General features: G+C 33.5%; 1 protein-coding gene across 1 annotated transcript; it reads right to left on the bottom strand.

The window, feature by feature from the left end:
* Positions 1–611: 611 nt before the first annotated feature.
* LOC114312467 (putative germin-like protein 2-1) lies at positions 612–10,647 on the bottom strand. The gene is made up of 3 exons (XM_082869238.1): positions 8,768–10,647; positions 8,354–8,434; positions 612–1,263 (listed from the first exon to the last, which is right to left on the bottom strand). Exons 1-3 carry the CDS (start codon positions 9,126–9,128, stop codon positions 809–811), a joined length of 897 nt encoding a protein of 298 aa, XP_082725364.1. The 5' UTR covers positions 9,129–10,647; the 3' UTR covers positions 612–808.
* Between the last annotated feature and the right edge of the window lie 5,501 nt (positions 10,648–16,148).

Below are 16,148 nucleotides of genomic sequence, written 5' to 3'. Positions count from 1 at the left end.
GTTTATATGAGTATATAAACTCTAGGTTAGCATACTTGGAATAGACCCCAAAGGCACCCTAAGTTTTGTAAGGAATGGAGTTATGGACAATGTGAGTTTGATCCAAATCCATCACGCACGCCGCCGGCCGGTTGAGTTCTATTGATTTGATATCCAAATGTCATTAGTTTGTTTTTTTCATTATAAAAAAACATAGAAGTAGATTTTTTATCAACTAATAAAATTCCTTAAAATAATAGTTCCTAATTATGGAACAATAAAATTGTACGAAACAATTGAGATAAGTATTAAGAAATCATTGATATCAATCTATATATTGTTTTTAATAACTTGTACGAAATTATCATTTTCTAAAGGTTTTTTTTTTCTTCTTCTTTTCTTTTTTTTCTTTTTGTTTTTTCCTTTTTGGCTACACTAACCTTGAACTTCACCCCAATTTAAGGTCATATCAACGACCTTGAATGATGACATACATGCATATTTTGATGGCAATGAACTTCTTTCTCGAAGGAAATAATAATAATAACCGGATATATCAAATCTTGATATACACGAAAAACAATGAAATATTTAACAAACTCAGAATATTCTACGCTGTAAAAGTAATGAAGTTTACAAACTTATTGCATTCTTTTATTTATATTTGGAAAAATCAATCAAAGAATAACAAATCAACCTTCCTAGACTATTGTTTTGGTACAAAAAAACAAATCAACTAGCTGAACAATAAAGTAAAATATAAAAATTCTAAAATCTTGAAACAATTGGCCTAGACATTCTTTTTGATTTGTTGCTTTGGAATGAATGTTTAGAATTGAGACTCCATACGAACAATTATATTTTTATCCACTTGGAAAGCCTTTGAGAGAAGATCACTGGAGATTGCAGGTTTTGACCCAAAGACAGCATTTGCAATGGTAATAATACCAGGATTTTGGCTACTAAGTGCTGAAATGGCTATTGCATTACCATGTCCAACATTACGCTGGAAATGGATAAGACCCATCGGGAATACAAACACATCACCCTTCTGAAGTAGCTTTGTGATGAAACGATTTTCTGGGTTAGAGGTGACAAACCCTACTTGTAGGCTCCCTTCAATGACAGTCAAAATTTCAGTGGCCCGAGGATGTATGTGGGGAGGGTTGATGCCCAATGGTGCGTAGTCAACGCGGGCCATGGAAATGCCAAGAGTGTTAAGCGCTGGAAATTGTTCAACATTTACTAAATTCACCTTCGATCCAACTGCATTCGATGTATTGCCTGTTGGAAATGGTTATTTTTTTTCCTCAAGTTTGGTCTATTTTTTAGGTGGGCCCCGAGTGTCGATTTACTCGAGTCAAAGTGGTAACGCGTTCTATGCCGCGTTGTGATTCACGTGGTATATTTGGTTGCTCAAAACCATTACCGAGTGAATGGGAAATTGAAGCCAAAGTGTGCTCCATGGAAATGGAGTTTTGGTGGAAATTCCTTAAGGTTGTAAATTAGCTTGTCCCACATTGATTTGGTGGGAGGTTTTGAAAGGGTTTATAAGGCTTAGGGTGTGATTCTTGGGGTGTGCCCCAAGGGGTACCCAAGTGTTTTAGAGGGAGAGGTTATGGGCAAAATGGGCTAGACCCATTGGACCCAAAAATCACCACACGCGCGCGCCGCCGCCGTCCGGTCGGGCGGGCTGGGCTGGGCTTGGGCGCTGGTGTGTGGTTGGGCTTCTAATCTTTTTGGGCCAAAAACATTTGAATTTAATTTTATTTTTTATTAAAATAAAATCCATAATTCAAATTAAATTGGTTTGGATTATTTGTTCACCCAAACAGGGCCCTTCCCGGTTTCAAACAGAAATAAACTGTTTTGGAATTAATGCACACCCAAACAGGGCCCTTCCCGTTTTACTATCTGTTTGATTTAATTCAAATCTGTTTGAATTCAAAACCCAACAGGTATGATACCTGTTCAATTCAAAACCAAGAGTTACATACCTGTTTATTTCAAATCCAAGAGCCACCTTCACATCTATAAATAGGACCACCCTCATTTGGATTTTGTAACTCTAATTTTCGTCCTTCATAATTCTGCAAACTTCCTCTTCATTTTGCTGCATTATTTACTTGTCAGAAAGAGTGTAAACACTTAGTGTGTTCGTAAGGCAAACAATTTGTAGTGCTGCTATTGTTTGTAGTAGATCATTTTATCCTAGGAGATAGACGTCCAAATTCTGAAAGCACCGTGGAGAGGACGAATCTGTCTTAAGGACACAGTGTCAAACACTGGACTTGATCAGAAAATAATTCAAAGAAATTAAATCAAGTAAGTTATTTAATTTATTTTCGGTGTTGTTTTTATTTATTTAAATCAGATTTTAATTTTGTTTTTGTAACAAAATAAAATCTGTTTTTATTTAATTATTTTTATTTCGAGTTTGATTTTTGTAATCAAACATATTCTCTCATTTTCTTTATTTCTTTATATTCTGGTTGTTGTTTTGTACACAACAGAATTAAATCTTTTTAAATACAGTGAAGATTGTCCAACAATCTTAAGACAGAATCCTTTTTGGGTATCTTCATTGTATTTAATTTTCTGTGTTTTCAAATTAATATTCTGGTTGGAAAAACAAATAGTGATTTATGCTATTTGACAGATAGTAGTAATATACTGTCTCTTTTCTTTGACAACAACTAGTAGTACGATACTGGTGTCATTAACAATTCAGAATATTATTTGGTATTACAGAAAATTCTTGTGATATTTTATTTTTCTAGTTTTAGTAACAAGGAAAATAAAATTATTTTGTTGTTATAATTATTTTCTGGTTTTAGTAACTAGAAAATTATTTTGTGTTTTAATTTATTTTCTAATTTTGGTAACTAGAAAATTATTTTGTGTTTGTTCTGATTTTTGTAATCAGATAAGTTTTGTGGTATTTTATTTTCTAGTTTTAGTAACAAGAAAAATAAAATGATTTTGTGTTATAATTTATTTTCTGGTTTAAGTAACTAGAAAATTAATTTATGGTTTGGTTTTCTGATTTTTGTAATCAGATATTATTTCGGTATTTTATTTTACTAGTTTTAGTAACAAGGAAAATAAAATTATTTTGTATTGTAATTTATTTTCTAGTTTTAGTAACTAGAAAATTAATTTTGTTAATCAATCATGTAACTTTGTGACTCGGTCACAATCTGTTAATTTTATAAGTGACTTATGGTTTCTTTTGGTAGACCACTTATTTTTTGAACCCTTTGTGAAAAAGTGTTAATTCTTTTGACTTTATCATAGTTCATCGTGATTTTTCATGGTAGAATTTGTTTCTAGAGTAAAATATTAGTTTTACAAACTAATTTTATTTTATTACAATGTGGATTCATAGTCTTGAATTGTTTCTGCACTTGAGTCGGAAAATATATATATATATATATATATATTCACAAGAACATTTTAATGCATATTTAATTTATTTATTTATGTACAAATCAAACTTGTTAAATGAAGGTATGCTTTGTAATTTTGAAGTTTAAAGTATAAATGCGTTGGATTTTATTTATGAGTTGAAAATCCTTTTATTTCATGATGCAAGTGATGGGATCGTGCATGATTAATTTATTTTGTTAAATTCATTATTTTTTGTTGATGCGTTTGATATGCATGTATGATATCAACTCAAGTTATTTCTTAACAATAATTTCAAGTGATTTGGAATGATAAATTGTTATATCGACTTTGGACATAAGCATGTTAATTTGAATATTTCTAATCAATTTTGAATGGGTGTTTGAACACCAGAGAAATTTAAACATGAAGATGTATGTAATTATATCGGTCCGTTTAATTGGGAAGTAATTTAAGAAATCTTTTATGTTGATTATTGAATTATGTGACATGAGATGTCATTAATAATTATTTTACTTGCGTAGTAGAATTTGTTAAAACCATGAACCATTTTATTAATATGGGGGTGTATCTCTTGCATTAGTTGAGATAATTTAATTTTCTTCTGTCACAAATATTTTTATGACAGTGACATTTATTTGTTATTAAGTTGCAAGAATGTATTTAATCAAATGGGTTTTTGAATTGTTTGATTCTTAGGCAAAATTTTTTATGAGGATATGATTTTGTCAAAACATTAATTCTGACTTAAGTAGTCATAATTATTTTGAATTTGTTTTAAAAATTCATTGATTTATAATAGAAGTGATAGGGGTGGTGAATATGATGCACCATTAAATGAATTTTGTGCACAACATGGCATTATTCACCAAACTACAGCCCCTTATTCTCCACAGCAAAATGAAATTGCTGAAAGGAAGAATAGAACCCTAAAAGAAATGATGAATGCCATATTACTAAGTTCAGGTTTACCACAGAACTTGTGGGTGGAAGCAATATTGTCTGCTAATTATGTTCTTAATAGAATACCCCACAGGAAAACCAAAAGCATTCCTTATGAATTGTGGAAAGGTCGACCACCTTCCTACAAATACTTAAAAGTGTGGGGGTGTTTGGCAAAAGTTGAAGTTCCTATTCTTAAAAAGACTAAGATTGGACCAAAAACAATAGACTGTGTGTTTATTGATTATGCTCAGAATAGTAGTGCATATCGGTTTCTGACTTATAAATCAGATATACCTGATATAAATGTGAACACTATTATAGAGTCAAGGAATGCTGTGTTTTTTGAACATGTCTTTCCTTACAAGAAAGGACAGGAATTAAGTTCACAGAAAAGAACTTATGATTGTACACAAAGTCAAGAGACTAATGACAATCAAATACAAGAGACTAATAATAGTCTTGACCAACAGGATTTAACTAATGATGAACCTAGACGAAGTAAAAGAGCAAGAACATCAAAATCCTTTGGTCCAGATTTTCTTACATATTTGTTAGAAAAATGAACCTCAAAGCTTTAAGGCAGCAATGACAGGTCCTGAAGCATCTTTGTGGAAAGAGGCTGTTAATAATGAAATTGAATCCATTATGCAGAATCATACTTGGGCATTGGTGGATCTTCCACCAGGTTCTAAACCTCTTGGATATAAATGGATATTCAAGAGAAAAATGAAAGCAGATGGTTCAATTGACAAGTATAAAGCAAGACTTGTTGTTAAAGGTTACAGACAAAAGGAAGGTCTGGATTATTTTGACACATATTCCCCTGTGACAAGAATAACATCCATTCGCATGCTTATTGCTATAGCAGCGTTGTTTAATTTAGAAATACATCAAATGGATGTTAAGACAGCTTTCTTAAACGGTGATCTAAATGAAGAGATCTATATGGAACAACCCGAAGGGTTTGTAGTATCAGGGCAAGAAAAGAAAGTTTGTCGACTTGTAAAATCCCTTTATGGATTAAAACAAGCACCTAAGCAATGGCATGAAAAATTTGATCATGCAATGCTTACTAATGGGTTTAAGATAAACGAATGTGACAAATGCGTCTATGTAAAAAACACTGACCAAGGATATGTCATAGTTTGTCTTTATGTGGATGACATGCTTATCATTGGAAGCAGTCAAAACATGATCAAATCAACTAAGCAGATGCTTAACAAAAGATTTGATATGAAAGATATGGGGGTCGCAGATGTTATATTAGGAATGAAAATTACTAAAACATCTGACGGATATGCATTATCTCAATCTCATTATATTGAGAAAATTCTTGATAAATTTATCAAGGATGATTTGAATTTAGCTAGAACACCTGTAGACATCAGTCTTTATTTATCGAAAAATAAAGGTGATGCAGTGTCTCAGTTAAAATACTCCCAAATCATTGGAAGCCTAATGTACCTAATGAATTGTACTCGTCCTGATATAGCTTATGCTATAAGTAAATTGAGTAGGTACACTAGTAACCCTGGAGAAGACCATTGGAAAGCGATCATTCGAGTTCTTAGATATCTAAGATTTACTCGTGATCATGGTTTGAACTTTACTCGATATCCAGCAGTACTCGAAGGCTATTGTGATGCCAATTGGATATCGGATACTAAAGATTCAAAATCCACTAGTGGATATGTCTTTACTCTAGGAGGCGCTGCTGTTTCTTGGAAGTCCACGAAACAAACTTGCATCGCATGATCCACAATGGAATCCGAGTTCATTGCTTTAGACAAAGCAGGTGAAGAAGCAGAATGGCTTCGTCACTTCTTAGAAGACATTCCAATGTGGCCAAAACCTGTGCCAGCTATTTGCATTCATTGTGATAGTCAATCTGCAATAGGCAGGGCACAGAATCACATGTATAACGGTAAGTCACGACATATTCGTCGTCGACATAATACCGTAAGGCAATTGTTGTCAAACGGAATAATCTCAATAGATTATATAAAATCTAAAGAGAATATTGCGGATCCGTTAACAAAAGGTTTGACAAAAGAGCTAGTGTATAGTTCATCAAAGGGGATGGGATTAAAGCCTATTACATAAGAGTCGTCATAATGGTAACCCTACTTATATGACTGGAGATCCCAAGAACTAAGTTCAAAGGGACAACTAAGTTATGTATGGCTCGCCAGAAATCACCAAGGGATTAAAATTCCTACCCATTCCTATGGTGAGAGTGATATCTGCAACATATGTTGTCTGCAGGGGTATAAGGATAAGCTTTGCTTTTAATGATTACTTATATCTTGATTAAGGCATAAAATCAAGACGAGTATAAAGAGATACTCACAATAAGAATCACCTATATGAGTGTTGAACTGGGGCCGGTTCTATGAGAATGAAGAGGCTAAATTCTCTAGAAACACTTATGAAAACCAGGTGCGTTCAAGGCCAAAATGAACACAACAGTGAGAACCACGATGTGTTAGAAGATATTTTGTGTGAAATCTATTGTCTTGGCTTACACAAACGGCTGAACAATTCAAGGCATCGCGTCCATTGGTTAGCCAGTAAGTCCGATAGGTTATCACTAGGGAAGGTTCAAAGCCGAAAACTACCTATCCTGATGCAAGATATTTTCGACTTATACTCTTTCGTTAAGTCTGCATATTGTTGCATTTCCGTTGTCATCAAATTCCATTCATGTGGGGGATTGTTGGAAATGGTTATTTTTTTTCCTCAAGTTTGGTCTATTTTTTAGGTGGGCCCCGAGTGTCGATTTACTCGAGTCAAAGTGGTAACGCGTTCTATGCCGCGTTGTGATTCACGTGGTATATTTGGTTGCTCAAAACCATTACCGAGTGAATGGGAAATTGAAGCCAAAGTGTGCTCCATGGAAATGGAGTTTTGGTGGAAATTCCTTAAGGTTGTAAATTAGCTTGTCCCACATTGATTTGGTGGGAGGTTTTGAAAGGGTTTATAAGGCTTAGGGTGTGATTCTTGGGGTGTGCCCCAAGGGGTACCCAAGTGTTTTAGAGGGAGAGGTTATGGGCAAAATGGGCTAGACCCATTGGACCCAAAAATCACCACACACGCGCACGCGCGCGCCGCCGCCGCCGTCCGTCCGGTCGGTCGGGCGGGCTGGGCTGGGCCTGGGCTTGGGCGCGGGTGCGTGGTGTGTGGTTGGGTTGGGCTTCTAATCTTTTTGGGCCAAAAACATTTGAATTTAATTTTATTTTTTATTAAAATAAAATCCATAATTCAAATTAAATTGGTTTGGATTATTTGTTCACCCAAACAGGGCCCTTCCCGGTTTCAAACAAAAATAAACTGTTTTGGAATTAATGCACACCCAAACAGGGCCCTTCCCGTTTTACTATCTGTTTGATTTAATTCAAATCTGTTTGAATTCAAAACCCAACAGGTATGATACCTGTTCAATTCAAAACCAAGAGTTACATACCTGTTTATTTCAAATCCAAGAGCCACCTTCACATCTATAAATAGGACCACCCTCATTTGGATTTTGTAACTCTAATTTTCGTCCTTCATAATTCTGCAAACTTCCTCTTCATTTTGCTGCATTATTTACTTGTCAGAAAGAGTGTAAACACTTAGTGTGTTCGTAAGGCAAACAATTTGTAGTGCTGCTATTGTTTGTAGTAGATCATTTTATCCTGGGAGATAGACGTCCAAATTCTGAAAGCACCGTGGAGAGGACGAATCTGTCTTAAGGACACAGTGTCAAACACTGGACTTGATCAGAAAATAATTCAAAGAAATTAAATCAAGTAAGTTATTTAATTTATTTTCGGTGTTGTTTTTATTTATTTAAATCAGATTTTAATTTTGTTTTTGTAACAAAATAAAATCTGTTTTTATTTAATTATTTTTATTTCGAGTTTGATTTTTGTAATCAAACATATTCTCTCATTTTCTTTATTTCTTTATATTCTGGTTGTTGTTTTGTACACAACAGAATTAAATCTTTTTAAATACAGTGAAGATTGTCCAACATTGCCTGCTAAGCGTAGCCCTCTAAACAAGAAATCATTGGCTTCTACAAGCTTCGGATCCTTGCACACCAAACCATTCACTAGCACTACAACCACAAAAAATAAAAGATTTAAGGCCCATAAAACTCAATAAGTAGATTATTATAGGATGTGTATACAAATAAATTGGTTTGGTTTTTTTTTAATAAATAAAATCTTCTTTTTCGTGTTTTTCATTTTTATGCAAAAACTATTTTCAAAAATTAAAAATATACTTTGGTGTTTCCTAAATAGTGAACTATTTTCAAAAATAAATAAATAATTCAAAAGCTGTTCGTCAAACAATTTTCTACATTTTTCAAGAAAATAAAAATAAAAAACAGAAAAAAATAGAAAATAAAACCAAATAAACAAGAAAGTATATATGAAGAACATAAAACCTGAGCTACTGTTGTCTGCAACACAGAAGTCTTGAAGAGGATTATTGTCAGATGCAAAAGCAACCGAACAAGTTATAGCCAATAATCCTAATAACAAAGCAAATTGTGATGCCATTTTGGAAACTAAAGATCTTCTTGTTGTTGAGAATGAAGCGATCTTCTTTTGAGAGTGGAAAGATTTGATGAGATGGGAAATAAGTAACCACTTAGAACTGCTTTTATAGATGTTTTTGGAAGATGGAAAGAGAGACTTTAAAGCCAGCCTAATAGCCCTCCTGACACCAATTAATATGCACGAGAATGAGTCTATATTCTTCATAATAAACAGCAAACCGCATGTTGAAATGGTAAATGCAGCCATTTCTTGACGAAATTGTCAATATTTCGGCGGCTGAAAGGGAAATGTTACTGTGTGCACCACCCTCCTACAAACCATGTAATTTTACTATAAAATTTCATATCATCAATTATAAAATGCATAATTTTTTCACAAATTAGTGTAATAAAAAATGTCGTAATTAAGTCACAAATTTTTGTAACATCAATCACAAAATTTTATATATTTTATTACGCTAATTTGTAATAAAATTATACATTTTATAATTAATATTACAAAATTTTGTAATAAAATTACACATTTTTCTAATATGGTGCATATGGTATATAGCATTTCCCCTATGAAATTGCTTGGTTTCTACATCCTCTCTAAACCCTTTAAAAGCAAGCTTTCTTTCTCAGTCCAATAATACTACCTCTACAAAATATTATGTGAGTGTTTGGAAAGTTATTATTTTAGTAGATTATTTTAGTTTTTAACTATTTTGGTAGACTAAAATTTTTGTATTTGAAAAGATAGTTGAATTTTTTTTGTAGTTGGATATGATGTTTGTGAAAAAAAAAGTGAAATGATTACGGATTTAATGTGATATTTTGTCTGATTAACTATTTTAGCCTATTTTATCTTTTTTTTGTAGATTTTAACCCAAAAAATTAAAAAAACAACTCTTGCCAAACACCCCTAACAAATCATAGATTTAGGATTTCCCATTTCATAGTACATATATTATGCCCCGTTTGTTTGGGATTATAAGGAGGGGATTGAGATTACTAATCCATTAGTATTACTAATTGGGTGTTTGTTTTGAGAGATGGGAAGGAGACTATTAATCCCTTGGTATTAGTAGTCCCCTTGCAAGGGGGATTAGTAAGGAGGAGGTAGAGATAGTATTAGAAAAATAGTGAGAGGATAAGAATTTTTTATTTTTTATTTTTTATATATTGGGAATTTTTTTAAAAATATAATGTTTAATTTTTTATATTTTTTTATTTATTTTATTATTTTATATAAAAGTAATTTAACAATTCCTCACTATTAATTTTTTCACTATCAATTCTCTCACTATTAATTCATTTACTATAAATTTCTTCCATTCTATCTTTGAAAACAAACGAGACTTAAGGAATAAGCATGTTGTTTGGTTTGACGAGGTAGCTTCAATTGGAAAGTGACTTGTTCATGCCTTGTGAGGTGACTTGCTCATGTCGATGGAATACCGCATGAAAAGTTCCACAGATAAAATATATATATATATATATATATATATTTCTATGCATCACATGAAAAGTTTGTTAGAGTTTATTCGATAATATATATATATATATGAAAAAAAAAATTATAATACACACTACTCAAATAGTATTTACTATATTCGTCTTATAATTAAAAAAAATAGTATAATTTTATATTTTTTGAATTATAACTTTAAAAAAAAATTATAAGCAAACACTACATAAGACATAACTAAATATTTTATGAATCATAACTCAAATATTGTCATAACTAAATAGACAACTTGCCCGTGAATTGTTTGATCTTGTTTGTATGATTTTTTATTTTGTCAAAAATTCAACCATGCTAGAGTTAAAAGCGAAATTATTTGACATAGAAAAGCAAATCTAAAAAAGAAAATGTTACATTGAACTATTAATTGCTTATTAGTTTGGTAACATAAAAAAGTTAAATGAACCAAATTTGAAAAAATTATAAAATTCGTAAAAAAAATTTAAACCAAACTTGAATAGTTAAAATACTGATAAAAGTTACAATTAAAAAAAAAAATTGGATACATATTTAAGAGTTTTATTTCCAAAAGTGGATAATGTAAGTAGATGGAAATGGGAAGAAATAGAGAAAAACTCATTTCTCTTATAACCCTCATTTTCAATCTTTCCAAAAATGGAGAGATTAAGAGAGAAAAGAAACCAATACTTCATAATACTAATTTTGTCTCTGTAAAATGAAAAGAAATAAAATGATTGAAAATATAAAAATATTATTTTGGTAACATAACATAAAATAATTTCTTTTCTTTTCTCTTATGAAATCTAACCAAACAAGAAGGAGAGAAATCATAATTATTTCTTTTATTTTTTTTCTTACTTATCCAAACAAGAATGAGATAAATCACAATCATTTCTTTTTTTTTCTTTTCTTTTCTCTTATAATTTAAATAATCATTTCTTTTCTTTTCTCTCTTAAATTCCCAAACATAGTGTAAAGTAATTTTGGAATTTTTTTTTTGGGTACTTTGTTCATAAATCTAAATTTTAATTTTCTTCGACTAAAGGTCCATGGTCTCAAACACCTTGTTCAAAAGAACAAACTCAAGTAAGATGACCAAAATACCCCTCCTTACATATATCATATACACAGTATCATTTCACTCAAATCCTAACATTCCCTCTCTCTCTCTCTCTCTCTCTCTCTCCCTCTCCTTTACTCTCTCTCAACACCAAACCATCTGTGAAGCCCCTAAAAAATGTAATCTCTTAAAAATCCTAATGTTTGAATTATTTTCTTAAAGCCCCTCGGTTTTTTGAATTATTTCAAATATTGTCGGTTAACATTTTTTTTTTTTTATCAAAACAGGAATATCCTAGCCGAATTAGGTTCCTTAGTCTAATTTAATTTAATCCTACATAAATAAGGTTCCAAAACATAAGTTTTATTCCAAGCCCTCACTTCTTTTATTAATTTCAAGATTTGCGCCAAAACTAGTACATGTACTTTTATATTATAGGTACCATCAATCAATTTGAAATATATATATATATACATTGGGGAATGTGTCCCTAGTACCTAAATTGAATAAAAAATAAGCCCCATCACCCTTCCCAATGGCCGGCCACCCTAGGAAGATGTGAGGAACCTATTTTCAAGAATTGTAATCATGGTATTCTAGAAACCCTAACACCTAGTACCCCTAGACCTAGGGTTTTGTTTCCAATACTAGTTTCATTTCAACTAGGGACCAACTAGATAGTGTCTAATCTCATGATTAAGCTCCCTAATCACTCCTATTCCATTAGACTCCAAGCAAATCCTAAATTTTTCATCCAATTCCAACTAGTGGGCTTTTATGTCTTTTTACACAAAATTTGCCTATAAATACCACCACCCCCTAGCATGGCAAACACAAATAACACACTCACACACACATTCGGCCTAGAGGAGAGGAAGGAGAGCAAGAGAGAAGTCTTGAGAGGGAGAGGAAGGAATAGAAGAGCCATATTGTTCAAAGCCTAGCAAGTAAGCCACAACACAACCTTCTCTTTCATTTTCCTTTTTCAAATACATATTCTTAAGGGTTCTAAATAATGTTTTCAGATGTGTTATTGATGAGTTACTTGTGTTAAAATGCTAAGAGTTGAGTATTGATTCTACCTCTCTTGTATTTTCCCCCATTTCGGCACAAAACCATCTTTTTCATACCAATCTCTCAAACTTTCCAAAGGCACACTTCCAAGAAAATTTTCTGAGTTTAATGTATGTTAGTTAGCATGTTTTCATCACAAAAGAAACAAAAATTTTCCCTTAGTGGACCCCTTTTCTCATAAATCTTCTTGTTTTGGGCATTGTACCTTAGAATCTGTTTTTGCAACCCACTTTCAAAAATTCTAGAAAAATGTAGAAAAATATTCTTGACCTCTATTTTATGTCACAATCTTCCTTAAGGAGTTATATTTCAACTAAAATTGGTTTCATTGGAAAAAAGTGAGCGGTTTGCAAGAAAATCAAATTTTCGTAGCGATCGACAAATCTGGACAGCGCTGAAATGTTTTCTAAATAACTTAAAATCTAGAAATGCTATCCCATTTCCGAAAAATGTTCTGGAAACTAGATTAAATTCTCTACGAACCATAGGAAGGCCATGTCCGGTGAAAAATCTAAAATAGTCCTTTCATTCTAATCCTTGTGTGATATTGAATCTGGAAATTCTGTTGCGCATGGGTGTTTTATGCTCTTGTGTTCATGAAAATGCTTATTAGCTTATGATCATATTTTGGCATGATATTGTATGTGTTATGATTATGTTCTTTATCTTCTTTATCTTAATGATGCATGCTTATATGGATATTATTATCTTGTTAAGTTGGTCTAATCTTGATTTAAAACATTTAACTCAACGGAAAACTTAATTGGTAGGGTATTGGATTTTCGATCGCTTGAGTAATGAAAAGATAGAAATGTGTGATGTATGGATTGTTGGGATGCGTTCCCTATTTGGAAGTTTAAGTCTTGCGCAAGTGGTTTTCGGAACCCTTGAACGGAGCGGTTGTATTCGGACCCTAGGTGGTTTGGTGTGAGGAGGGATTCGAGCAAGGCCCTATTTTACCGTCTCTTTTGAGGCCCTGCAGTTGGCGCTACGCGGTACATAACCGTTGGTAGGTATCCGAGGTTAGTTCTGCAATAAAGCAGCAAAAGATGGGACATACCGAATAATCCGCGTCCGATTCTTGTGGTTGGGAGGACGAAATCTCTTTGGAGGATTTCTAGTTTACTAACATCTAACTTAACCCTTTATTTATTTGAGTATCATGCTTTACTACTTGATGTTATAATTGTGATTGTGTATTGGACTGGGGAAAAAGGGACGCGGGGTGTGTGTGTTTACTGGGCATTCAAAGCTCACGACGTATCATGCCAGGTGCCGAAGAGGAGTTTATAGCTGGAGACGACGAGCCTGAAACCTTCAAAGACTTTTGGCTATCTTAGGAAAGTTTGAAATTCCTTTGATACTTTGTAAAACTCATATGAAGATTTAAATTTTCTTTTCGGATGTAATGTAATGGAACAAGGTTTTGAAATTAAGAATATTCGTGGTTGTTATGTACTTATATTCTATATATTTATGTATGTACCTTATCGTTGCTTATGATACCTTGTGTCAATACCTATTAAGATCTATCAAAAGGGTAGTGCGCTGCCTAAGAAAGCCGGACTTAGAAGGGAGGCTAATCTGACTCCTCCGACGATCTGGGATCTTACTTGGTTATTGACCATAGGACTCATTAGTGACTCTCCATTGACTGCAACCGATAGTGTAGATTTAGGGCGTCACAACGCGTTTCAACCTGCGGTTAGAGACTACCTTGCCCCAACTATGTTAGAATCTTCTTGACCCATCTTAGGGAATTTCTTCGAATTTCGGGCACGCCAACATCAACTCATGAGGACCTACTTCAGGAACGTGAAATGGTTTTAACTTTGAGTGCGGCCTCACATCGCGCAGTAGGGGGTACTATTAGTTCTACGCGTCTTCTATCGATTGTCGTATCCTCATCTTGTATTCGTAACCTTTATTAAATGTCATCCTTTTCCAAGATTAAGTCTTGTCCATCTGGTCCTGTTTTATATACTACTATTTGTAAATTTGACCTCCTTTGACCCTTGATTATTTTATTTAGCCCATGACTTCTTGTAAATAATTTCAGTTTCTTTACTCGGTGATGAATCTTGGATATTCAGTTTGAAACGCAGATGGCCAACGCAGTTTCAAGTTAAATATCTAGTTTAGTCACTACATCTATAACCTTGATCACATTGAAGTTCGAAACCATAACATCATACCATTCATCCATATTTCAGTTAATCCTGATGTTATCACCATAACTACTTCGTATGCTTCGTCTCCACTTCAATCCAATTTTAAGAATCTTGTGATTATTATTATGTATACATGAAGTTGTGCTGTGTGAACACCCTACAATAATTAAACTCTAACTTAAGATTAGTTGCTTACCCATAAGGACTTGCCTCTGTAGTTAGAATTTGACTTACGCCTCACCCCATTCAAAGAAAAACAAATGGTGGACCATACTTCGAGACAAGTAGTAACATGAGCTTGCAAGCAACAATAGAAATGCAGTACCAATTGAAACCTTAAGAATGGACTAGTAACCATGGCTAAAATCCCGAACCCTATCAAGAATCAAATTTTGGAGGAGTCTCACCATCTTTGTGGAAATAATCGGCACAACATTGACTTCAGAATGAAAGGAGGTAGAATCCAAGAGGATTTGGAGCTTGTGGAAAGGAAACTCAATTTCATGAAGATACCCTACTCCGACCTCATCTTAAAAATAGATTCGTTACTCGTACCTTAGCAATTATCGATAGTTACCAAAAGAAGGAGATGACTTACCCATCCAGCGGAGCATGTTTTCAATTTAAGGGGGATAGACAAGACTCCATGACTTCAACGAAATGTAGGGCGCAGTGGCGCGATCAACTTGCGGGTATGATAACAAGTCTGATTTAAAATGAGGAGAGCAAAGAAAAATTAGAACTTCCACTCGTAGTATGCAAATATACAGATGTATTTCCTACGGAATTACCGGGTTTGACACCAACCCAGGAGATAGACTTTAGTATTGGGGCTATAACCTAGAACTACCCCAATATCCATGGCCCCGTATCGCAAGCACCAGCAGAACTAAGAGAATTGAAGACACAGCTACAGGAATTGCTCAAGAAAGGATTCATTAGGCCAAGTACTTTGCCATGGGGAGCACCCGTGTTGTTTGCTAAAAAAAGGGATGGGTCGTTGAGGCTATACATCGATTATCGTCAACTCAATCGAGTCACGATTAAGAACCGATACCCACTCCCAAGGATTGATGACCTTTTTGACCAACTTAGATGCTCAAGGTGCTATTCAAAGATCGATCTCAGGTCAGGTTACCATCAACTACGAGTCAAGGAGGAGGATATACCAAAAACTGTCTTTCATATTAGATATGGCCACTATGAGTTTGTAGTAATGCCCTTCGGACTAACCAATGCACCAGCAATATTCATGAGCCTAATGAATAAGATTTTTAGACCATATCTTGACCAGTTTGTAGTAGTGTTCATTGATGACATCTTGGTATATTCAAGGTCTGAAAAAGAGCATGAGCAATATTTAAGGATTGTCCTTCAAGTTCTTAGGGATAATCGGTTATATGCCAAGGCAAGTAAATGTGAGTTCTAGATGAATGAAGTAAAATTCTTAGGACATGTAGTATCGGAGAATGGGATTGCGGTGGATCCAACGAA

Source organism: Camellia sinensis, chromosome 5 (genome assembly GCF_055761805.1).
Source record: "Camellia sinensis isolate YWXY chromosome 5, ASM5576180v1, whole genome shotgun sequence".
In the NCBI taxonomy this organism is placed as follows: domain Eukaryota; kingdom Viridiplantae; phylum Streptophyta; class Magnoliopsida; order Ericales; family Theaceae; genus Camellia; species Camellia sinensis.
The sequence above is the reverse complement of the archived record's forward strand: the minus strand, read 5'-3'. Positions and strand labels throughout refer to the sequence as shown.